At 44.6% G+C, this 27,231-nt stretch overlaps 1 protein-coding gene across 1 annotated transcript in view; it reads right to left on the bottom strand.

The window, feature by feature from the left end:
• The window catches only part of LOC126228333 (uncharacterized), a 61,680-nt gene that overhangs the window by 6,583 nt on the left and 27,866 nt on the right, over positions 1-27,231 (bottom strand). The window contains exon 3 of the mRNA XM_049942284.1: positions 14,277-14,485. Coding sequence (XP_049798241.1) covers positions 14,277-14,485 — 209 coding nt within the window. The remainder of the gene's footprint in view (positions 1-14,276; positions 14,486-27,231) is intronic.

Consider the following 27,231-nt stretch of genomic DNA (forward strand, 5'->3'; position numbering starts at 1 on the left):
AGAAGGGCAGCTCGTTTCGTGTTACCGCGCAATAGGGGTGAGAGTGTCACTGATATGATACGCGACTTGGGTTGGCAGTCACTGAAACAAAGGCGGTTTTCTTTTTGGCGAGATCTATTTACGAAATTTCAATCACCAACTTTCTCTTCCGAATGCGGAAACACTTTGTTGACACCCACCTACGTAGGGAGAAGTGATCATCTTAATAAAATAAGAGAAATCAGAGCTCTAACGGAAAGATTGAGGTGTTCCTTTTTCCCACGTGCTATTCGAGAGTGGAATAGTAGGGAAACAGTATGAAAATGTTTCGATGAACCCTCTGCCAGGCACTTAAGTGTGAATTGCAGAGTACACATATAGTTGTAGACGTAGATGTAGAAAATGGGTGGTGCCCATACACTGCAGATATCTGAACCAAAAGTCTCCTCTGGCTGATAAGATTGGGCGTTCTTCAAAGACATTGTCCAGGTTCAGTGGCAATTACCCAAAATTATGTATGGCGACATGTCAACACAAATTAAGAGTATCGAGAAAAGCAGATATCAGTGTCACTATAAAAGTCCATTTCATCTACAGGGTGCTTAAGAAGTCCCTGTATCGCTCTTGACATAGTAAAAATGAGGAAAGAAATAGGTTTTATTGATATTCCTGCTTTGAAGCTGGTGAAAAACCATGTTATCAATATTGCATTATTTGTTTCAGTACTGTAGTCTTTGATTTGCGAATCCATGGTGCAACAGTTTTTTGTAAAAGAGCTATTGGAGGCGGGTGTATGGGTGCACTGACATCTGCAGATAGCAAAATCTATGAGAGGCAGGATGAGACCATTTGCCATGATCCACCTCGTAAAGCAGCCTTGGCTGATTGAGGTAACTGTCGTGTTTCTTCTGGCTGTCTCAGACACAGGCCACGTATTGGAAGCAATAAAACGAGAGAGGAAACGTGTGCCACCGTCCCTTAATCAGCTGAACAGTCCCCAATGAAATCCACTTGGAAAAGAAGAGTTGGACATCAAGCATCTCGGTCAACAATCTACAACCACACTGTCAGATAATTCATAACAAACATCAGCCTAAAGCCTTTCGTACACAGTTTTTTCTTTTTCAATGATATGAAGCAATGAGTTGTAACCTACAGTACTTCGTTGTGACAACTTCTGCCACGCCTCGCTCAAAGTGTTGCTTCCTAATGAATGTGTGATATATTACAGTGTGCACAGGAGAAATATTGTTTTCTTGTCCAAGGAAAATACCCACTATCAGGAAGAGTTGGAAAGGAACCCACCTCATCTTCCGTGGGCCTGGGTGTGATCACAATAGCTGTTTGGACCACACTCTTTTGAAGCGTACGTGAATGGGAACTTTGATTTGACTGTACAATAGAAGTGTTCAGTACCTCAGCTCGATGACAAGGCAGTAATGGATCGTGTGTGGAGCTTGAGCATGTTTTGTTGTTCTGGTGTGTGGATTCCTTATTGAACAACGTGACCTCGGTGTCGTTCTGCCACATTTCAACACATTGAAATGGCGAACACGAAATCCCACCATGGCCACCTAAACAACCCTTGGAAATGGCCATGACAAATTTCTGGCCATGACAAATTTTTGCCCTCTGAAGGCAGAAGTGCAACCTCCTTGCTTCTCTGCACTCGTCATGGAACCGTTGATGCCCTCACGGGCATAACAGAACTCAGACTGACACAACTCATGCCAGACACCGGCAGAACTGGAAAATCTCGTCTTGTGTGGCACCTCGAAACAGCGGGACGAATGGCTTACTGCATCTTTCTCACTGGCGCCTGGTGATGCTGCTTAGACGCACAGTGTCTCTGTGGTGGTAGACTGCAAATTTTCTGCAGGCGATTATCGTCGACACTACACATGTCACCATCAACAGAGTCTCAGGCCCACATGCCGTGATGTACTGCGGAGAGCTAAGTTAATGTAGAATGGTGACGCAAGGCTGGTGATGAGAAACTTTACACTTCCATCTCCCCTTCCACTACTGGGGAAATACTAGCAGTGGAAATTTCTACCGTCACCTACCTGGATTCGAAACAGCTTACCTCCGAAGCGAATGCCACCACACAGGCATCTTTATGTGTGGTAATTATTTATTTAACCTGATCAGATTAGGGCCATCAGGCCCGCTCTTACATCGAACCAGTGTAGCACTTATGCAGCATTGTACACATCATAGTTACATCATGACAGTAGTTTGAATAAGAAACATAGATTAATCTACTGACAATACGAATAAAATAACTAAGACATAATAAAGTAAATACTGGCGGAATTTTTACAACAGCTGCTATACATAAAAATTATGATAAAAGTAGTAATAATAACAGTAAAAGAAAGAATGAAATAGTAATGGTAAACATGAGAAAAATTGGGAACTGAGGAAGATCTAGTTGGAAAGAAGGAAGTAATGGGGTGAAGTGCATTCATATACAGAGGAAGGCATTACTGTTACTTAAGTACATACGTCATTAACTGTTTTTTTGCAGCCGGACATGTTTTTAAGTTCTCTAATATATGCAGTGAGGTTATTTCAGAGTCGGGTTCCTGCTACCGTGAAGGACTTGGAGAAGGTGACTGAGCGATGTAATGTAACAGAGAGGATTTTGTATGATGGGAACGTGTGTTTCTGTCATGTTGTTCAGACATGAGCGTTAAGGACAAGGAGAGGTATAAGGGACAGCGTACATTTATAAGACAGTAGACGAGACAGAGTGTATGGAAATGTCTGAGTTCGTCTGCACGCAGCCATGACAATTGTGCGTATGCTCGTGAGATGTGACCAAAAAGTCGAACGTCACAGGTATATTGGACGCAGGCATTCATGACCAGTTCCGGACGTCGAGAATTTTCCTGAGGGATTTCTTGTAGGATAATATCGCTGTAGTCAATGACTGGGAGTATAAGAGTTTGTACTTGTTTCTTTTTCAGATCGAAAGGGAGGAGTTTTTTTATATTTTTGTCGGGCGTGATGGGATGCTGATGCTTTGTTGCACACTGCAGTTACGTGCTCTCTCCAATTTAGATTTTCATCTATTATTACTCCCAAACTCTTTGCTGAGGGAGAGAACTTGACATTTGCTCCATTTACGATAAGAGATGGTACTGATTCGCGATGTTTTGGGCTAATGAGCTTAGAGTGACCAACAAGTACCGCTTGGGTTTTAGATGGGTTGAGTTTTAGTCCTACGTTCTGTGCCCATTTTGATAGTGCATGGAGGTCAGTATTGAAACTCTCAATATCTTTCTTAAGATTGACTGGTTTTGCACTTAGATACAACTGAAGGTCATCAGGATACATGTGATATTTGCAATAGATCAGAACTGATGACACATCATTGACATACAGAGAGAAGAGTATAGGACCTAATACTGAGTCTTGGGGAACGCCTGACACTACCTGACGCCATTTTGATTTTGTATTCCCGGACAGGACGCGTTCCTGACGAGACGTCATGTATGAGCGAAACCACTGCACTGCAGTTGGTGAAAAATTTAGATCGCGAAGTTTAGCAAGTAAGATGTCGAAGTCGACAGTATCAAATGCTTTGCTGAAATCTAAGGATCCTTACCAGATAGGACTGACGGAGTACATCGAAAAAGTTCAAAGAAAGGCAGCACGTTTCGTATAATCGCAAAATGTGGGAGATTGTTTGTTGTTGTGGTCTTCAGTCCTGAGATAGTGTCACAGAAATGATACAGGATTTGGGCTGGACATCATTAAAATAAAGGCGTTTTTCATTGCGACGGAATCTTGTGACGAAATTCCAATCACCAACTTTCTCCTCCGAATCCGAAAATATTTTGTTGACTCCGACCTACATAGGGAGGAACGATCACCACAATAGAATAAGGGAAATAAGAGCTCATACGGAAAGATACAGGTTTTCATTCTTTCCGCGCTATACGAGACTGGAATAATAGAGAATTGTGAAGGTGGTTCGATGAACCCTCTGCCAGGCACTCTCTATGAACAGCACAGCACAGCGTACGTACGCCCCTACTCCACCCCCTCGTCTGTTGCATCCGTCATGCCTGAGAAAGAAATGCCCGTCTAGTTTTACGGAAGTTGTCGGAATACTTGCTTTGAGCTAGGTGTCTGACAAAAGTATTACGTGTATATCAGTATGGTGGAAGTCTGGGAGAGAAATGATTGGTAGTATTTATTACAATAATTGTCTGAGTTTTTAACATAACTGATTTTGAGGTAGCAGCAAGAGGTGAAGTTACTGAGATAGATTCAGAAGGAACGTTAGGAAGCTTGTAAGGCTGGTTGGGGTAAAGAAGACGATGTCGTCGGCGTCATGGAGCTGACACATTTGGGTGGTGGATTTAAGAGCTTTGTAGAGGAGATAGAGACGGATGAAGATATGCTGTTGAGCAAGATTTACAGTGACAAAAGAAGCGTGGTGTGTCAGACAAGGAGCTGTACGGGAGACGTAATTGATTAGGACACCGTCCCCTTGGCGGTTTCCTCCCACAGATCCGAATAGGGGACTAGTCTGGAATCTTTTGTCAATGGAGGCATCATCACAACACTTTTCAATTACAGACTACATGTCCTGTGGATACACAGCAGCAGTTTCCATTACCTTCTGCACCCTCATGTCTTTAAGCATTGGTTACACTTCAGGCTTCTAGGAGGAGTTTCCCACTCCAAGGGCAAAAGAGTGCCCTAAAACTCTGTCCACGCTTCCATCATTGTTGTTGATTATTATACTACATTAAAGTAAAGCGAGGTTCGAACCCTCGTGCCAGGACGTTTTGATTAGTATTCGAAAACCCCGGGCATGGATGTGTGTGATGTCCTTAGGTTGGTTAGGTTTAATTAGTTCTAAGTTCTAGGCGACTGATGACCTCAGAAGTTAAGTCGCATAGTGCTCAGAGCCATTTGAACCACCTACTCTTAAATCATAGGTGAACCCAGGAATAGGATATTAGGGTGCGAGGTCCGGCAGTCATGGAATACACCGTTTTTTCTAAGTACCCAAACATGTTTCAGGACAACTGTGCCATCACCATTGGGTTTCCGTTTTATTTACTCTGTAATGTGAACATTCTTTCTGTTAAATGATTACAAAATTAATTGGATATTTCCTTCAAACAATAGTTCGTTTCTTTTGTTAATACATTTACACTTGGTGTGCATGATTTCTCAGGACCACTTATGTATTATTTATTACCAGTAGCTTGCCATCTGCAACCAAACGAGGTTGATGAGAAATCATGCACACCAAGTGTAAAGGTATTAACAAAAGAATCGAACTACTGTTTGAACTAAATATCCAATTAAGTTTGTAATCATTTAACAGAAAGAATGTTCACATTACAGAGTAAATAAAACGGAAACCCACTGGTGATGGCACAGTGGTGCTGAAACATGTTTGGGTACATAGAAAAAACGGTGTTTTGCATAACTGGCGGACCTGACATCCTACAATTTCAACTGCAAACACGGAAAACACAAGGAGCTGCAAACCCAAATGATGAATACCAGGGATAGGAACTTGCATACGTACAACTTGACTAGAGCCAGTAGGATATAAAAGCTTCTTTAATGTGGTTGAAGGTAATGGAGTCCCGAACAGCCTCTCACCTGCATTTTCTCGAATGCGCCGTCTTACAGTCTTGCGTTGTTAATGCTATATTTTTGTGGCGTTATGGACAGGTACTGTAAACTGTGAGCAAAAGACACAGTGGTCGTATTTGTGGACACTGCATGTACCGAATTGTCGAGCACTCCGTAGGTGCAGCGAGGGTCAGTGAGGATACCGTTAAGATATGAGGCACGGAGTTCGACTTGTTGAAGTTGTTTGTCAACGTCTGGGTGTTAGGACGAGTGGATAAAAAGGAGAAGGAACGCTTTCCAATGCATTGTTCAGTTTATGGGAAGTGTGTGTCACAGTCCCAGGGTTTTTTGGCCTGTAGGAGGAGGTGCTGCAATCAGGATATCTCACATGTACCCAATGGCAACCATTACTAGTGGTATGTTGTAGGAATTATCTGTGCTTTGTAGAATGTAGGGTGACACTGGGACTGTGTTATGTGATAGTAACAATTTTCATTAGGGCATAGTTCCAATATTGAGATAACATGTGAATGATGTAGATCTTGCTGGAGCTGAGAAAACAGAAATGTGGATGGAATGTTATGCTGCTGCTTTCTCCTGATGTGTTACGTGGTGAACCAAGGTTAGGTATAGGTTTTAAGCTAATGTTTTGGGGTAGCCAAAGACAATGTAGGATTGGGTTTTCTAAACTGGATGTCTTTGATGTTTTGGATGTGACACAAGAAACTTTTGGTATGATGACGGTAAATTTGACTAGATAGTGTGGAAAACTATGGTTCTGAGGATGGTGGGGATGCAATGCATTGAATTGTTGGGATGAGGATGGTAAGTTTAGTGTAGTGAATAATGCCTTTACATTGCATTTATCAGGTCATGAGAGTTAGGTCCGTGTAGATGATACAGTTGTGCAAGGATTGCACATTTGGGAGCTACCAGTATGCTGGAGTGAGTTGAGTCAACGACTTCTGTTAATCAGTAGAACGAGAGATCGGTCCAAGTTGCCAATTTTTACTTTTTGTTCATTCGGTGAGTTATCTGTGTGCCCTGTAAATGTTCATAGCACATTTTTGACACCTTCGGAAATGTTATGACGATTTGAAAATGGACCTTGGCAGAAAACTAGTCATCGAATGAATAAAAAGTAAAAATTTGCAACTTTTACTGGTTTTTCGTTCTACTGATGGGTTGTTTTGTTTGTAATTGGGATCGGTCGGTTGGTTCTCCCATTCTGGGTCAGGCAGCCGTCACATAAGAAGCATTTTTTAAATCTGTAGGCTTGTGGTTGCAGTTCATTTGGTTCTGCACAATAGGAGCAATAGCAAATAAAGGCTCTGTTACTGATGTGACGGTCTATTGTGGGCGAGGGTTAGGTAAAAATGTGAGAATTATTGCTGATACGAAAGGTTTGGGGTATGTGGATGCTGAGATGGGAATTTAATTTCTGCGTGACACCTTCCACTGTGTGTCACGTTCACCAGCCTGGTTGACAGCGGTGAAAAGCAGTGGAGTAAAAGAGACTGAGGTTGAGTGGGACTGAGGGGAATTGAGCGAAGCATTGATTCCAATGTTTTGTAGGTGGATCGTTTCGAAATCATGGTTTGTGCAAACTGTAATGATGGAATCATTTCTAAGAATTAGCCACTGGATGTTTAGTCTTGCTAGTACGTTTTCAAACTGGGCTCTAAGGACTTACGCGTAAGCAATTTAGTGGATGGGTGGTACTATACAAAAGAGTAAGTCATTTGAGAGAGATTTAGAGAGGAAATGGGTGTGGAGTGTGTGCGCTTGGTACTACGAGATATATCTTCCTTTTTTCGTAGGTTAGCAGGTTTATGAAGGCTGAGTCTTTTGTTAGAACCGGCCGGGGTGGCCGAGCGGTTCTAGGCGCTACAGTCTGGAACCGCGTGACCGCTACGGTCGCAGGTTCGAATCCTGTCTCGGGCGTGGATGTGTGTGATGTCCTTAGGTTAGTTAGGTTTAAGTAGTTCTAAGTTCTAGGGGACGGATGACCTCAGAAGTTAAGTCCCGTAGCGCTCAGAGTCATTTGAAGCATTTTTGAACTTTTGTTAGATTTTGTGTCTGGATAGCACATTTTCAGGGTTCTCAATGGACATGCAGCTTTACTGTATGATTAAATGATGATGGCGTCCTCTTGGGTAAAATATTCCGGAGGTAAAATAGTCCCCCATTCGGATCTCCGGGCGGGGACTACTCAAGAGGACGTCGTTATTAGGAGAAAGAAAACTGGCATTCTACGGATCGGAGCGTGAAATGTCAGATCCCTTAATCGGGCAGGTAGGTTAGAAAATTTAAAAAGGGAAATGGATAGGTTAAAGTTAGATGTAGTGGGAATTAGTGAAGTTCGGTGGCAGGAGGAACAAGACTTCTGGTCAGGTGAATACAGGGTTATAAATACAAAATCAAATAGGGGTAATGCAGGAGTAGGTTTAATAATGAATAAAAAAATAGGAGTGCGGGTTAGCTACTACAAACAGCATAGTGAACGCATTATTGTGGCCAAGATAGACACAAAGCCCATGCCTACTACAGTAGTACAAGTTTATATGCCAACTAGCTCTGCAGATGATGAAGAAATTGATGAAATGTATGACGAGATAAAATAAATTATTCAGGTAGTGAAGGGAGACGAAAATTTAATAGTCATGGGTGACTGGAATTCGTCAGTAGGAAAAGGGAGAGAAGGAAACATAGTAAGTGAATATGGATTGGGGGGAAGAAATGAAAGAGGAAGCAGCCTGGTAGAATTTTGCACAGAGCATTACTTAATCATAGCTAACACTTGGTTCAAGAATCATAAAAGAAGGTTGTATACCTGGAAGAATCCTGGAGATACTAAAAGGTATCAGATCGATTATATAATGGTAAGACAGAGATTTAGGAACCAGGTTTTAAATTGTAAGACGTTTCCAGGGACAGATGTGGATTCTGACCACAATCTATTGGTTATGAACTGCAGATTGAAACTGAAGAAACTGCAAAAAGGTGGGAATTTAAGGAGATGGGACCTGGATAAACTGAAAGAACCAGAGGTTGTAGAGAGTTTCAGGGAGAGCATAAGGGAACAATTGACAGGAATGGGGGAAAGAAATACAGTAGAAGAAGAATGGGTAGCTCTGAGGGATGAAGTAGTGAAGGCAGCAGAGGATCAAGTAGGTAAAAAGAAATAGAAATCCTTGGGTAACAGAAGAAATATTGAATTTAATTGATGAAAGGAGAACATATAAAAATGCAGTACATGAAGCAGGCAAAAAGGAATACAAACGTCTCAAAAATGAGAGCGACAGGAAGTGCAAAATGGCTAAGCAGGGATGGCTAGAGGACAAATGTAAGGATGTAGAGGCTTGTCTCACTAGGAGTAAGATAGCTACTGCCTACAGGAAAATTAAAGAGACCTTTGGAGAGAAGAGAACCACTTGTATGAATATCAAGAGCTCAGATGGCAACCCAGTTCTAAGCAAAGAAGGGAAGGCAGAAAGGTGGAAGGAGTATATAGAGGGTTTATACAAGGGCGATCCACTTAAGGACAATATTATGGAAATGGAAGAGGATGTAGATGAAGATGAAATGGGAGATAAGATACTGCGTGAAGAGTTTGACAGAGCACTGAAAGACCTGAGTCGAAACAAGGCTCCGGGAGTAGACAACATTCCATTAGAACTACTGATGGCCTTGGGAGAGCCAGTCATGACAAAACTCTACCATCTGGTGAGCAAGATGTATGAGACAGGTTAAATACCCACAGACTTCAAGAAGAATATAATTATTCCAATCCCAAAGAAAGCAGGTGTTGACAGATGTGAAAATTACCGAACTATCAGATTAATAAGTCACAGCTGCAAAATACTAACGCGAATTCTTTACAGACGAATGGAAAAACTGGTAGAAGCGGACCTCGGGGAAGATCAGTTTGGATTCCGTAGAAATGGTGGAACACGTGAGGCAATACTAACCTTACGACTTATCTTAGAAGAAAGATTAAGAAAAGGCAAACCTACGTTTCTAGCATTTGTAGACTTAGAGAAAGCTTTTGACAACGTTAACTCGAAAACTCTCTTTCAAATTCTGAAGGTGGCAGGGGTAAAATACAGGGAGCGAAAGGCTATTTACAATTTGTACAGAAACCAGATGGCAGTTATAAGAGTCGAGGGGCATGAAAGGGAAGCAGTGGTTGGGAAAGGAGTGAGACAGGGTTGTAGCCTCTCCCTGATGTTATTCAATCTGTATATTGAGCAAGCAGTAAAGGAAACAAAAGAAAAATTCGGATTAGGTTTTAAAATTCATGGAGAAGAAGTAAAAACTTTGAGGTTCGCCGATGACATTGTAATTCTGTCAGAGACAGCAAAGGACTTGGAAGAGCAGTTGAATGGAATGGACAGTGTCTTGAAAGGAGGATATAAGATGAACATTAACAAAAGCAAAACGAGGATAATGGAATGCAGTCAAATTAAATCGGGTGATGCTGAGGGGATTAGATTAGGAAATGAGACACTTAAAGTAGTAAAGGAGTTTTGCTATTTAGGGAGCAAAATAACTGATGATGGTCAAAGTAGAGAGGATATAAAATGTAGACTGGCAATGGCTGGACGGTGATGCGTGAAGAATTAAGCAGTAAAGTGCCACGGTTTTAAAGTGGCGAGGGCCACTCGTTTGGACAGGGGCGTTGTAGCAGCCTGCCGGGTGTCGCAAGCCATCCGCGGCATAACCACGTGTCCGGACGACATTCGCAACCGCTCCTCTCCCCCCCCCCGCCCCCCCCCCACCATCGTTCGTTATCGCGACCAAACTGCCACGATCTGTGCGGTCTCTCTGAATTATGACGACAGCTTTCCTCTAACATCGGGCTTAACGTCAGCTACTTGTCCACACAACTCTGTAAGGTCTTCTAGCTGCTCACTCTGTAATATCTTGTCGCTACTCGCCAGTATTTTAAGGCATTCAAACATTAACTTCAGCGAACACATTTATTCTCCGCGTCGATTACAAACTCGGCCATAATTATACCCTACAGAGAGCAGTACAAACAGATAAAGTAAGAGTCTCTTATTCCCCGACACGTCCACTTGTTTGTATGTGGCAGTTTCATGCTTCTAAGTGTCTGCAGTAATTATTCTGCTGTAGCATACAGTCTATCTCCCTAATGTGCGGCGCATTAAAAGGAACTTTTTAAGGCGATTCTTCGCCGCGATTACATATAATGAGTTTTCTCAGTCCTATTACAGAGATTCTAGAAGATATCAGATAGATCATATAATGGTAAGACAGAGGTTTGGGAACCAGGTTTTACATTGTAAGACATTTCCAGGGGCAGATGTGGACTCAGACCACAATCTATTGGTTATGAACTCTAGATTAAAACTGGAGAAACTGCAAAAAGGTGGGAATTTAAGGAGATGGGATCTGGATAAACTGACTAAACCAGAGGTTGCACAGCGTTTCAGGGAAAGAATAAGGTAATAATTGACAGGAATAGGGGAAAAAAATACAGTAGATGAAGAATGGTTAGCTTCGAGGGATGAAGTAGCGAAGGCAGCAGGGGATCAAGTAGGTAAAAAGACGAGGGCTAGTAGAAATCCTTGGGTAAGAGAAGAAATATTGAATTTATTTGATGAAAGGAGAAAATATAAAAATGCAGTAAATAAAGCAGGCAAAAAGGAATACAAACGTCTCAAAAAAGAGATCGACAGGAAGTGCAAAATGGCTAAGCAGCGATGGCTAGATGATATATGTAAGGATGTGGCGGCTTATCTCGCTAGGGGTACGATAGATACTGCCTACAGGGCAATTAAAGAGACCTTTGGAGGAAAGAGAACCACTTCTACGAATATGAAGAGCTCAGATGGAAACCCAGTTCTAAGCAAAGAAGGAAAACCAGAAAGGTGGAAGGAGTATATAGAGGGTCTACAAGGGCGATGTACTTGAGGACAATATTATGGAAATGGAAGAGCATGTAGATGAAGATGAAATGGGAGATATGGTACTGCGTGAAGAGTTTGACGGAGCACTGAAAGACCTGAGTCGAAACAAGACCCCGGGAATAAACAACATTCCATTAGAACTACTGACAGCAGTGGGAGAGCCAGTCCTGACAAAACTCTACCATCTGGTAAGTAAGATGTATGAGACAGGCGAAATACCCTCAGACTTCAAGATCAATATAATAATTCCAATCCCAAAGAAAACAGGTGTAGACAGATGTGAAAATTACCGAACTTTCACAGCTGCAAAATACTAACCCGAATTCTTTACAGACGAATGGAAAAACTGGTAGAAGCCGACCTCGGGGAAGATTAGTTTGGGTTCCGTATAAATACTGGAACACGTGAGACAATACTGACCCTATGATTTATCTTAGAAGAAAGATTAAGAAAAGGCAAACCTACCTTTCTTGTCTTTTTAGTCTTAGAGAAAGCTTTTGACGATGTTGACTGGAACACTCTCTTTCAAATTCTAATAGTGGTACGTGTAAAATACAGGGAGCGAAAGGCTATTTACAGAAACCAGATGGCAGTTATAAGAGTCGAGGGACATGAAAGGGAAGCAGTGGTTGTGAAGGGAGTGAGACAGGTTTGTAGCCTCTCCCCGATGTTATTCAATCTTTATATTGAGCAAGCAGTAAAGGAAACAAAAGAAAAATTCGGAGTAGGTATTGAAATCCATTGAGAGGTAATAAAAACTTTGAGGTTCGCCGATGACATTGTAATTCTGTCAGACACAGCAAAGGACTTGGAAGAGCAGTTGAACGGAATGGGCAGTGTGTTGAAAGGAGGATATAAGATGAACCTCAACAAAAGCAAAACGATGATAATGGAATGTAGTCGAATTAAGTCGTGTGATGCTGAGGGAATTAGATTAGGAAATGAGATACTTAAAGTAGTAAAGGAATTTTACTATTTGGGGAACAAAATAACCGATGATGGGCGAAGTAGAGAGAATATAAAATGTAGACTGGCAATGGCAAGGAAAGCATTTCTGAAGAAGAGAAACTTGTTAACATCGAGTATAGAATTAAGTGTCATGAAGTCGTTTCTTAAAGTATTTGTGTCGAGTGTAGCCATGTATGGAAGTGAAACGTGGACGATAAATTGTTTGGACAGGAAGAGAATTTGAAGCTATCGAAATGTGGTGCTACAGAAGAATGCTGAAGATTAGATGGGTAGATCACGTAACTAATGAGGAGTTATTGAATGGAATTGGGGAGAAGTTGAATTTGTGGCACAAACTGACTAGAAGAAGGGATCGGTTGGTAGGAAATGTTCTGAGGCATCAAGGGATCACCAATTTAGTGTATTCATTTCTTGATCTCCCTCTACGATTTTTACCCTCCACGCTGCCCTCCAATACTAATCAGATTCAGAAAGATGTTGTTTGCAGTAGGTACTGGGAGATGAAGAAGCTTGTACAGGATAGAGTAGCATGGAGAGCTGCATCAAACCAGTCTCAGGATTGAAGACCACAACAACAACAAAAAATGGTTCAAATGGCTCTGAGCACTATGGGATTTAACGTCTGAGGTCATCAGTCCCCTAGAACTTAGAACTACTTAAACCTAACTAACCTAAGGACATCACACACATCAATGCCCGAGGCAGGATTCGAACCTGCGACCTAAGCGGTCGCGCGGTTCCAGACTGTAGCGCCTAGAACCGCTCGGCCACTCTGGCCGGCAAAACAACAGCAATATTACAGTTTGTAGGATTATCATTTGTAAGAACAATATTAACAATTTACCTTGAACAATTAACTGTTCAGTCACAAATCGAAATATTATTCGTAAAAGAAAATTAGTAGGCACGAATAATATTATACCGGGATCGTATATGAGACATTTAGAACACTACACCAGTTACAGCATTGACAAAATATTAGTTTGTCTTTAGCCCTTACGCTACAAAAACCAATCGTCGTTTTTAAAACAAGTCTTATATGGGTAAAAAAAAAAAAAAAAAAACTACATGTACAGAACTTTAGATTGCTTAGAGAAGGTACAAAGGAACACTTTATGTGACACACGTGTACGAAAGTTTTACCTCCACTGATGTTCATAGACGGTGTTCAACATGGAGTGCGATGAATACCCTTTTGGGGACGTTGCTCGCCCCCTGCGGGTGTACCGGACACAGGCAACCAGCTCACCTGCAGTGTCTGCCAGTCAGGCTGAGACTGCAGCCGGTACACCCGCTTGTTTCGAGCGTGTTATGCTATTATTAGCACCCGGCTGCCACTTGAGTTTCATTTCTAAAACATCATTCGTCACGCTTCAGTTTGAACACAGTCTCCGAACATCACTGGCTTTGAAACCTTTGTGGACCACTAGCGGGGAGAGGGAGCACCTGCGACACTTGTGGCACGTAAAAATTTATTTCTTTAATCTTCTTTAAACACACCAGAATTTTGTGTGCATACCCTTTTTTACTCCCAGCATAATGAAGGAATCGATAGTACATCGAAATGAAGTATTTAGCTTGTAAGAGATCCAGATGGACAGTGGCCAGCCAGTCGCAAAACTGACTTCGGAAAGAGCACCGCTGATTATCTTAAGTGACATACGAAATAATGTAGGATGTAAAACTAGATATTCAGAAGCATATTTGAACCTCATTTCTGTAACAACTGGACAGTCGTCACTGTATAATCATGAAGATCATAGGTTCGAGTGTTAAACTTACCCATAGACTCGAAATAAAGATCGAAGAGTGTATCTAGGGGATCAGCTGCAGTAAACCAGTAGACACGGTAGAAGGTGTACAGTGCGTCAGCGACTCTGAACATGTGCGACGATTCTGGCTGCCGCTCCTCGAACAGCGCACTGAAGTCGTCGTGGAAGAAGACGTTCCACGGCTGGTAGAGCAGTAGGCGTGGACTCAACAGCGGCCGCCTGTAACACACGAGGAGCGAGGTTGAACGCTAATAAGCAACCGCGAACAGTGTACGCGAGAATGTAAAAGTATCCACAATGGATTTACACTCAGCAGTGCATTAGAAATTGCCTGTCAGATGAAAACTGAATGCCACACTGGGACGCAAACTTTGACCATTGCAGAGTTTAAAGGAAGCATAGAAACACAGCAAACAATCGCAAACCCATTGACTTTTTACACTACAGACCATTAAAATTGTTTACACCACGAAGATTACGTACTAGAGACGCGAAATTTAACCGACAGGAAGAAGATGCCGTGATATGCAACTGATTAGCTTTTCAGAGCATTCACACAAGGTTGGCGCTGGTGGCGAAGTCTACAACGTGCTGACATGAGGAAAGTTTCCAAACGATTTCTCATACACAAACAGCAGTTCACCGGCGTTGCCTGGTCAAACGTTGTTGTGATGCCTCGTGTAAGGAGGAGAAATGGGTACCATCACGTTTTCGACTTTGATAAAGGTCGGATTGTAGCCTGTCGAGATTGCGGTTTATCTTATCGCGACATTGCTGCTCGCGTTGGTCGAGATGCAATGACCGTTAGCAGAAATCGAACCGGGGGGTTCAGGAGGGTGATACGGAACGCCGTGCTGGATCCCAACGGCCTCGTATCACTAGCAGTCGAGATGACAGGCATCTTATCCGCATGGCTATAACGGATCGTGCAGCCACGTCTCGATCCCTGAGTCAACAAATGGGAACGTTTGCAAGACAACAACTATCTGCACGAGCAGTTTGACGACGTTTACAGCAGCACGGACTATCAGCTCGGAGACCGTGGTTGCGGTTACCCTTGACGCTGCATCACAGACAGAAGCGCCTGCGATGGTGTACTCAACGACGAACCTCGGTGCACTAATGGCAAAACGTCATTTTTTCGGATGAATCCAGCATCTGTTTACAGCATCACGATGGTCACATGCGTGTTTGGCGACATCGTGGTGAACCCACATTGGAAGCGTGTATTCGTCATCGCCATACTGGCGTATCACCCGGCGGAATGGTATGGGGTGCCATTGGTTACACGTCTCGGTCACGTCTTGTTCGCATTGACGGCACTTTGAACAGTGGACGTTACAATTCAGATGTGTTTCGACCCGTGGCTCTATCCTTCATTCGATCCCTGCGAAACCCTACATTTCAGCAGGATAATGCACGGCCGCATGCTGCAGGTCCTGTACAGCCTTTCTGGATACAGTAAATGTTCCACTGCTGCCCTGGCCAGCACATTCCCCAGATCTCTCACCAATTGAAAAAGTCTGGTCAATGTTGGCCGAGCAACTGGCCCGTCACAATACGCCAGTCACTACTCTTGATGAACTGTGGGCATGGGCAGCTGTACCTGTACAAGCCATCCAAGCTCTGTTTGACTCAATGCCTAGGCGTATCAAGGCCGTTATTACGGCCAGAGGTGGTTGTTCTGGGTACTGATTTCTCAGGATCTATGCACCGAAATTGCGTGAAAATGTTATCACATGTCAGGTCTAGTATAATATATTTGTCCAATGAACACCCGTTTATTATCTGCATTTCTTCTTCGTGTAGCAATTTTAATGGCCAGTAGTGTAGTATTCTAGCTCATCCAGATTTCAGAGCACTTTAATGAGATACTAATTTTAACTATTTCTTGCAGAAAATTCACTCCGTTCTGTGCTGCTGTATCGCACGAAATGGTTTTAGATGTAAATTAGACACATCAAACTCGAGAGCTGCAGCGCTTGCAGCAGAATACATTTTTTCTATAAAACAAGAATTTCCTATGCATTCCAAGAAAATGATCATGTGATTTTCGTGTTAAGGAGATGAATGACTTGTTCAAATTTGTGACAGATTAAGGTAAGTTGTCCAGATTTCTGTTGACTTAACTGTATACTTAATCAGTGTGTATTGTACACACCTGTTCACATATGGGAGAATTTTAAAATCTGACGTGAGTTGAAGCGAAACCTTCCGCAATACCACACGCAAATGGCCCAGAGGCCGAAACTGCAGCCGGCCGCTGTAGCCGAGCTTTTCTAGGAGCTTCAGTCCGGAACCGCGCTGCTGCTGCGGCCGCAAGTTGGAATCCTGCCTCGGGCATGGATGTGTGTGATTTCCTCAGGTTAGTTAGGTTTAAGTAGTTGTAAGTTCTAGGGGACTGATGAGCTCAGATAAGTCCCACAGTGCTTAAAGCTATTTGAGCCGAAACTCCAATTGTAAAATAAATAATTTTTACAGTCAATGGTGAATGTGACGTCCTTAAAAAAATACACATCCAGCTAGCCAGGAATCAAGCGAGACCCGCCCTAACAGCACCCCGTCTGTCACGGGAACTGCAGTGCAAGGACACCGCAGTGAGCAGCGGCCTCGGGGATTGCTTCCTGGACGAATTCTCACTCTGCAGTGGAGAGCGCACACCCCCTGAAACGTCGGGGATCCGACACACGTCTCTAGTCTGCCAGGGAGTTTCGTGTCTGCATTAACTGATGTGACAGCCGCGATGTAACTCTGACGGTACATTCACGTTTGTCGACAGACCTCGTCTTTATGTGAGAGATCTGCTTCCAGCTGGCCTACAATCTTCATACGCAAACAGATCCACTTATTCAGTCCCTTTCAGCTAATCCACCGGTTAAGGCCAGAGCGATATGATGACTCAAGGTATTTCAAATCCGTCTTTCCAACTACCAAAAATATGTGTTTATTTCAGAATACGTGTTTTATCAGTTGTGGCGTTTTTATGATGTTTCTGCTTACACCCGTAAGTCGCCGTCTAGAGTTTCACACTGCTGTGTTTGATACATTCGCAGCTTGATTTGCAGAAGTACTACACAAAAAAACGCACCATACAAATGTTTGTTTATTTGGTTTGTGAGCCATTAGCTGGGTCTCGCTTCGTGAGTGGTTGGCTTAGGTCTCTCGTTGAGTGGAAGTTATCATACAGCAATTGTTGGGAGTAAAATGTGGTTCTAAGGCCAGTGTTCTGTACATCTCATGATGAGAATGGAACCCTCAAAATCTGGCATAAGATATTTTTTTTCCTAATCAGTCTGACTGCCCCTAGAACTTAGAACTACTTAAACCTAACTAACCTGAGGACATCACACACATCCATGCCCGAGGCTGGATTCGAACCTGCGACCGCAGCAGCAGCGCGGTTCCGGACTGAAGCGCCTAGCAACTGCATTCCCTATGGCCCTTCAACGATGGAAAGTTTACATACTGCCACATACTCCTTGTAGCATGGTCCTCGATTATTACTGTTACGTGAGAACAGCGTGATCAACTAAAGGATGAAGCAGTATGATAATGAGTTCCGTGTCGTATCTGGGTCCCCAGTTTCATCGGAAAGCAATCCGTCTCGGAGCCGTGGAAAAAAAAATTGCTGATCTGAAGAGCGCGCCACAGCGCGTAGTGTGAAGCAGTCGCCCTCCGTTTCTGGCGGTGGCGCAGCTGTGGCAATCGCAGCTTTGGTGTCTCCCTCTGGTGGGAAAGGGAAAAGGTAGCCTGCTCACGTGCATTTAAGGGGCGCTATGAGCTCGGCAGGGGGTCAGTCTGTCAGTCTCGGCGGGTCTGGTCAGTTGGTCAGCCGGATCAGTGTGGGGCAGTCAGTGTCTGTCTGTCGTCCGGAGTGCCAGTATGTGTTAGACCGCCAGTCTGCTCGTGTTTGTTCAGGCAATGGTCATTGGCGGTTGGATCGATCGGTTGGCCGGTCGCGCATTGGGACACAAGATGACTGGTCCGTCTTGAGTGTCGGCGCATGTGAGGTCGCCACGTGAGTCCAGTGGGCCGCACCGTACAGCGAGGGGTAGTGGCTTCGCGGTCGACACGAGAGCAACAGGAGTCAACCCACGACTTCGGTCTGGCCGGCGCGAGCTGTGACGCCGTCAGACGCGAGATCGGCGCACGTTCCTGCGTCCGTTGAAGCTGCTGGCAGCGGACGGTTCGGGAGAGCGTTTTGGGGGGTGCTGCGCCAGGTCTTCGCTAGAAATCGCAGTTATTAGAAGTTAAGAGATTCGTGATATGTTGTTTCATTTACTTGTTAAATTCTACTTGTTACTTGGTCAGCCTCTCGTCCCCAGCTTGCTCGTCTCTCTCCCGTCCGCATTTGTTGGGCAGTTAGTGTTTATCTTTGTGTCTGTCGGTCTGCCGTACGTTAATAGCTGCCTCTGTCATGTTTGTCGAATACGGTGTTAACGAATTTATTGCTTAAGGTGAAAAGGCCGAATTCCTGAAATATGTTTTTATCTTGCCTATCATCTTGAGAGGCGGTATATGTGTAATGTAGAGCATGTTTGTATATTTTACGTAAGACTGCATTTCATGGGTATCTATTTAAATAGTCATTTTAGTATATAAAGTTGCCACCCTTCCACCGTAAGAGTTCTTTTAAAAACAAGTTGCACTTTCGGTGGCAAATAATTTTAATGTGAGTGTTTTGTACCGTTTCCATCCCACCTACGGGGTGCATAGTTTATGTGTTTGTGTGAGTTGTTAAAATTTTTAGTTTAAAGTAATCTGGTGTGTTGCAGATTTGCACCAGTGTAGTCTTTCAGAGGTTGTTGTGAGCGGTCGTGACTACGGCCGTGTTAAAAGGGAGCGACAACGTTCTCAGCCCGAAAGCTCATATTGTGAAAAAAATTTTTTTGTTATTTCTGCCTCTGAATAAATTGTAAGGTGATATTTACAGGGTGCTTTCTGATTATAATTTTAAATCTGTTTCAAAGAAAAAAAAGGGCTTTTAGGAATAAATTTCCATTTATTGAAATAATTTAACTGGCAACTACTTCCACGCTCACCTAGTGTGATTAAATGTGTTAATGTTCTCGATGAATCGCTAGTAAATAAAGTAAATTCTTTAAGAAAAGATTTTGAAAGTAAATCCACGATTCAGTCTCAACATATGTTGTGCCACGGTGTTAAGGCTCGCAAACCATTTCCACGTAACGTATGTGAGCGCGCTGTTCTCCTTGGATGTACAGTACCACAAGTACTCCACTAACGAGCTAGGAGTCAATCAGTGCTGTGTTGAAATTCGTAATTTGCATGCCTCAGATGGAGGAAAAAGGTCCATACTGACAATCGTCTAAATAATCATTATACAGAGATTCGGTTGGGGAAGATTTTCGGGAAAGAGATGTTTGTAATGTAATAGATCTGTACATTCCATAACGCAACCAAAGAACGGATTTAATGCAGGAAGGAGGCGAACGTACAGTCTCCACTAAAACAGAGACCTCGAACCTTCTGGACAATCTGTCAGTGTACTAGACAGCAGTAATGATACAGTACTGACTACCATATTCAGTTTAAGAGCACATGCGTTTGCACACACAAGTGCCAAATCAACAGAAGACGCAATGAACACTCGCCACAGGGACCTGGAGTTTCTACAAGCTCTGTGTAAATGCGCGGCTGACCCTGACCACTACCACGGAAGACAATCGTCGTCAGTTTGAGTACAAGAAGGACAGGGGCCAGTGCGCCATCCACGGTTTCGGCTTCTACTGATGGAAGATATCGTGCGACTCCAGTAATTAAGTACACTGGCGAAATTCAGAGATGGCCTACTGTAAATGGTGATATGTGAACTACAGAAGACGAACGAAATGGCACGCTGCCTGAACTAGAAGGGCGGTACCAAAGCTCCACCACTGCCGTCGGAGCTCTGTGCCCCTCCCATGCATCTCCGATTTTCGACTTTGTGTTGACACCCAACAGACACACTGGTCCGTATGAATAAACAAGTGTACATTCTCTGGAGAGGGTTCTCAGAGCAAAAGAACATTCTCCGAGAAAGCTCACATGAGTAAAATATTTGAAGCTATATTCTCTGACGAGAGTTTTCCTTACCTCTGTTCCTTATCGAGGCCTCGGTGTGTGTAGTCTGTCCTGTCTGGCACGGAAAACAAGCGTAACGTTAAATTTCAGCTCGCAACGTTAAATTTCAGCTTTCTCAAACAGGAAGAGGCGCACTAACTTTTTTACATATTTTATGTGCGCCAGCAAATTATTAAGACGATTACGGACAGTTTACGAAAATGCATTTTCTTGCGGTGTTACCGAATATTCGACATGAGGAAAACTTTTCTATCACTGAAGTTTGGTGAACACATTATGCGAACGAAATCTTGAGACTACATGACCTGTTATATACTCCAAACTGGACCTATGCCAGAGTTCTGTGACACGAGATTATTTTGGTTAAATACGGCGCACAACATTGTGCTCGCTTATCAAGTACGGAAGCGGTCGCGAAAAACAGATCTCTAGGTTGGGTAATAAACAAGTTATTAATGCTTCTTATCCGCCTACTTATTTCTTACATAACAAAGTATAAGACTTACGGTGTGAGGAGACACGATGGTGAACATTTGGAAATGCCGGTGACGCGGTTGTTTGTTGTAGGCCAACACGTAAGATTTCTCGTTCCTCAGTCTGAAAACTTGGGTCTACTAAATAGCAACAAAATGTTTTTAAATTTTCACTTCGTTTGACAGGTCTTCCCCTCTTCTTTCGTGATTTTCTGGAGGACAGTTCGCCAGGCAGTTAAAGTTCTTATTGTTAAACCTATATAAAGGTCTGCAGTTTCTCTCTTCAGCACTTTGTTGGGCTACATATATCTTTTTTTGCATTCCAAGCAACACGAATACTGCAGATACTGCCAAAAAGTCGGTAAAACTTAACCTCAACAGAACTTACTCAGCTCGAAGAATGCTATAGAGCTCACTTTAATGTATTCCGTTTGTAAGAAGGTCCTCCAGTTTTATTCACACGAAATCGGAGAGCGTTCTTTCTTTTGATCAACTTCCCTCACCCTTTTGCTCACGTTGACAATATTTTCGGATGCAGTATATCCTCCGACTCGCTTTGATCATGCAAACCTGAAAATGTTCTCCCAAAAGTTCGAGTATGAAGTATATTCTCCATTTTTATTGATACGACCCACTACGCTACGCCACCACCTCAGCTCTTTCACCTGCACTCTCTTAGTAGTTTTCACCGATAATCTCCCACCGTTCCCCGTACTCTTCATTGTTTTACCACTCACAAAGAGGCGTGATTAGGCAGCTCCTTCGCCACTGCCACCTACACCGTCGCCAGCAACGTTGCTGACTCCGTCACCGACGCCATCACCAGCCCCACACCCGTGACTCACCCCATCGCCCGCACAGTTGCCACAGCTGGGAGCAGCAACAACACCCACCACCATTCTACAGTCATCGCCACCGTCACAAACTCCTGTTAATGGTCCTTATCTACACCCAACTAGGGCCACCTATCACTCCACAAACGTCCATGCATGTCGTCATAAGAGAAGAGAAATGAAATAGAGCACCATTCCACAGTAAATCAAACGAAAAAAGATTTTACTACATTCATGTACATGAAAGCAATAATTCAACTATCGTCTTCTACATCTACAACTACGTACATTATCCGCAAGACACACTGCGGTGCGTAGCGGAGCGTACGCTGTACCTCAAGTGGTCGTCCCCCCCCCCCCCTGCTCCACTCGTAGGTAGAGCCAGGGAGAAACGACTATCTCAATATCTTTGTATGAGCCCTAATTTCTCCTGGTCGTTACCACAAACGGATGCTGGCGGCAACAGGATCATTCTTCAGTGAGCTTCAAATGCCTGTTCTCTGAACTTTCTCAAGAGTGTTCTTCGAAATGAATGTCTTCTTCCCTACAGTGATTTCCACCTGAGCTCTCTAAGAATATCCGTAACACTTGCAGACTGATCGTAGCTACCGGTAACAAATGTGCCTGCTCGTCTCTGAATTGCTTCGATGTCTTCATTCAATCCGTGCTATACGTGGTCTCCTTTACCGATGAAGTGCACTTTCCTAAAATTCTCCCAATGAACCGAACTCAACCGTCCTCCTTCCCTACCAGAATTCTCACATGCTTATTCCATTTCATATCGTTTCCTAACGTTACGCCCAGACATTTAAACTACGTGATTGCGTCAAGCAGGACACTACGAATGCTGTATCCGAATATTTTTGCTTCTCATCGGAATTTTTTTTTTTTTTTTTTTTTTACACTAAGACCCAGCTGCCATTCATCACACATACTAGTAATGTTTTCAAAGTCGTCTTATATCTTCCTACTGTCACTCAATCTCGACACGTTGCCGTACACCGCGGAATCATCAGCAAACAATCGAAGATTGCCGTCCACCCTGTCCACCAAATCATTTGTGTACACAGAGGGCAGCCGCGCCACCATCACACTTCCCGGGGGCGCCCCTGACCATACCATTGCCTCTGATGAACACTCGCCGTCGAGGACAACATACTGGGTTCGATTACTTAAGGCGCTACAGTCTGGAACCGCGCGACCTCTACAGTCGCAGGTTCGAATCCTGCCTCGGGAATGGATGTGTGTGATGTCCGTAGAACTACTTAAACCGAACTAACCTAAGTTCTAGGGGACTGATGACCTCAGAAGTTAAGTTCCATAGTGCTCAGACCATTTGAACCATTTTTCGATTACTTAAGAAGTCTACGAGTCACTCACATGTCTGCCAACTTATTCCATGCGCTCGTGCCTTCGTTAACAATCTGCAATGGGGCACCGTTTCAATTCCTTTCCAGACGTCGAGAAATATGGAATCTGCCTGCTGCCCTTCATCCGTGGTTCTCATTATATCATGTGACAAAAAAAGCAGGTATCGTTTCGCACGACCGATGCTTTCTAAAGCTGAACTATTCGGTCTCTAGGAAATTTTTTACATTCCAAGTCAGGATATACTGTAGAATTCTGCGAGAAAACGATGTCAAGGATATTAGTTATATTTTGAGCATACGTTCCTTTACACTTCTTGTATGCAGGAGTCACCTGCGCTTTTTTTCCAGTCGCTTGGTGTGGTGTCACCGCCAGACACCACACTTGCTAGGTGGTAGCCTTTAAATCGGCCGCGGTCCGGTAGTATACGTCGGACCCGCGTGTCGCCACTATCAGTGATTGCAGACCGAGCGCCGCCACACGGCAGGTCTAGAGAGACTTCCTAGCAGTCGCCCCAGTTGTACAACCGACTTTGCTAGCGATGGTTCACAGACAAAATACGCTCTCATTTGCCGAGACGATAGTTTAGCCTTCAGCTACGTCGTTTGCTACGACCTAGCAAGGCGCCATATTCAGTTACTCTTGATATTGTGAATCATGTACCGTCAAGAGCGACGTTCATCATTAATGGATTAAAGTTAAGTATTCCACCAGCTACGTCCGTTTTTCTAAATTCTAATTTCCTTGTCCTGTTCCAGACCTCACGCCAGCCTGCGCGAACTAAAACGCGTGCATTTCGGCCTCCTCTAATAACACGGTGTTGGCTCTCCTGCCAACTACAACATTGGCGACGAGGATGGGATTCGAACCCACGCGTGCAAAGCACATTTGGAACTGAAAGTAAACGCGCAACCGAAATTTTTCAGAGGGCGCAATGTTCCACACGCATTGAGTGATGAGGTCGCAAAAACATTACACGATTTGGAATCACAAGGTGTACTTGAACGTGTGCAGGCTTCTCTCTGGGCATCACCCTTAGTAATTTTGCCAAAACCTTCCGGAAAATTGAGACTTTGTGTGGACTTCAAGGAAACAGGGAATCCGCAAATAGTGATTGCAACTTTTCCTTTACCCCGCCCGGAAGACCTTTTGACAAACTGTGCCCGGGTAAATACACTCCTGGAAATTGAAATAAGAACACCGTGAATTCATTGTCCCTGGAAGGGGAAACTTTATTGACACATTCCTGTGGTCAGATACATCACATGATCACACTGACAGAACCACAGGCACATAGACACAGGCAACAGAGCATGCACAATGTCGGCACTAGTACAGTGTATATCCACCTTTCGCAGCAATGCCGGCTGCTATTCTCCCATGGAGACGATCGTAGAGATGCTGGATGTAGTCCTGTGGAACGGCTTGCCATGCCATTTCCACCTGGCGCCTCACTTGGACCAGCGTTCGTGCTGGACGTGCAGACCGCGTGAGACGACGCTTCATCCAGTCCCAAACATGCTCAATGGGGGACAGATCCGGAGATCTTGCTGGCCAGGGTAGTTGACTTACACCTTCTAGAGCACGTTGGGTGGCACGGGGTACATGCGGACGTGCATTGTCCTGTTGGAACAGCAAGTTCCCTTGCCGGTCTAGGAATGGTAGAACGATGGGTTCGATTACGGTTTGGATGTACCGTGCACTATTCAGTGTCCCCTCGACGATCACCAGTGGTGTACGGCCAGTGTAGGAGATCGCTCCCCACACCATGATGCCGGGTGTTGGCCCTGTGTGCCTCGGTCGTATGCAGTCCTGATTGTGGCGCTCACCTGCACGGCGCCAAACACGCATACGACCATCATTGGCACCAAGGCAGAAGCGACTCTCATCGCTGAAGACGACACGTCTCCATTCGTCCCTCCATTCACGCCTGTCGCGACACCACTGGAGGCGGGCTGCACGATGTTGGGGCGTGAGCGGAAGACGGCCTAACGGTGTGCGGGACCGTAGCCCAGCTTCATGGAGACGGTTGCGAATGGTCCTCGCCGATACCCCAGGAGCAACAGTGTCCCTAATTTGCTGGGAAGTGGCGGTGCGGTCCCCTACGGCACTGCGTAGGATCCTACGGTCTTGGCGTGCATCTGTGCGTCGCTACGGTCCGGTCCCAGGTCGACGGGCACGTGCACGTTCCGCCGACCACTGGCGACAACATCGATGTACTGCGGAGACCTCACGCCCCACGTGTTGAGCAATTCGGCGGTACGTCCACCCGGCCTCCCGCATGCCCACTATACGCCCTCGCTCAAAGTCCGTCAACTGCACATACGGTTCACGTCCACGCTGTCGCGGCATGCTACCAGTGTTAAAGACTGCGAAGGAGCTCCGTATGCCACGGCAAACTGGCTGACACTGACGGCGGCGGTGCACAAATGCTGCGCAGCTAGCGCCCTTTCGACGGCCAACACCGCGGTTCCTGGTGTGTCCGCTGTGCCGTGCGTGTGATCATTGCTTGTACAGCCCTCTCGCAGTGTCCGGAGCACGTATGGTGGGTCTGACACACCGGTGTCAATGTGTTCTTTTTTCCATTTCCAGGAGTGTATTTTTCGGAGTTGGACCTAGCAGATGCGTACTTTCAAATACCGGTGGACGAAGAATCCCAGCGCGTTTTGATGGTTAACACACATCTTAGGTTGTATCAATTCAAACGACTGCCATACGGGTGTGCATCCGCCCCTGCATTATTTCAGCAATATCAACAAACTGTTTGTGCGTCGGTCCCTACTACAGGAAATTATCTGGACGATATTGTGATCTCCGGAAAGACGGAAGAAGAACATTTGGCCAATCTCAGAACATTATTTCAGGTCTTGCTACAAAATGGTCTTCGCTTGCGGAAGGACAAGTGTGTGTTGTTTGCTCGTGATTTGCCATACCTTGGACATGTACTCAATGCGCAAGGCATACATCCCAGTCCCACGCACCTTCGTGCCATACAAGACTTGCCTTCGCCGCAGAATTTGAAGCAGCTACAGAGTGTGCTGGGAAAAATAAATTACTATAACAGATATGTGCCACATGCCTCTCCCATTTCAGCTCCGCTTCATCGGTTACGCCGTAAAGGTGTTCCGTTCGTCTGGACGACGGAATGCGAACCCGCCTTTCGCCAGTTGAAATCGGCGTTGCTTTCCAATGCTTGCCTTACGCCATTCGATCGCCAGAAGCCCCTTTTGTTGTTGGTGGATGCATCGGATTTCGGGATCGGTGCTGTCCTTGCGCAGAAAGATGGATCGCACGATCGCCCTATTGCCTTTGCGCCCAAATTGCTCTCGTCTGCGCAAAGAAATTATTCACAGTTCGAGAAAGAAGCATCGGCTCTCGTATTTGGTGTTACAAAGTTTCATAGTTTCTTGTATGGTCATCACTTTACCATCATCACAGACTACAAACCTTTGACATCGCTTTTTCATCCGAACAAGCCTGTACCTCCACGTACAGCGCAGAAATTCATTCGCTGGTCTATTTTCCTCTCGCAGTACCGCTACGATATCTTGTATCGGTCCACTGCTAAGCACGGAAACGCCGATGCGTTGTCCCGTTTGCCTGTTGCTGAGGATAGAGCATTCGATTCCACCGAACGTGCTTGCATGTTCATTGATTCGGAAACCGATGACGTGGTCGAGTCGTTTCCGATTGATTTTCGTCGTGTAGCTACAGCCACAGCTGCCGACCCTGTCCTTGCTACCGTTCTGCGTTTTGTTGCTACGCAATGGCCCTTGTCAAAGTCACGGATCGGGGATCCGTTGGTTCGCCGATTTTTTGCTCACCAGGAGAGACTTTTTGTACGACGTGGTGTTTTGCTGTTGCGTTCTGATAATGATCAGTCCAGGGTCGTGGTACCACGTTCGTTACAGTCCTATGTCTTACAGCTTCTCCACCAAGGACATTGGGGTATAGGGAGAACGAAACAACTTGCTCGTCAGCAATGTACTTGGTTCAGAATCGTTGCCGCGATTACGAATATGTGCTCTTCTTGCATGGTGTGTGCCGAACAACAATCAGCACCACCGCGGAAATTCTTTGCATGGCCAAAAGCCACTTCCCCTTGGCAACGCTTACACATCGATTTTGCTGGTCCATTCCGGAATACTCGATGGTTGGTTGTGGTAGATTCATTCAGTAATTTTCCTTTTGTTGTCCGGATGTCTTC

Source organism: Schistocerca nitens, unplaced genomic scaffold (genome assembly GCF_023898315.1).
Source record: "Schistocerca nitens isolate TAMUIC-IGC-003100 unplaced genomic scaffold, iqSchNite1.1 HiC_scaffold_363, whole genome shotgun sequence".
In the NCBI taxonomy this organism is placed as follows: domain Eukaryota; kingdom Metazoa; phylum Arthropoda; class Insecta; order Orthoptera; family Acrididae; genus Schistocerca; species Schistocerca nitens.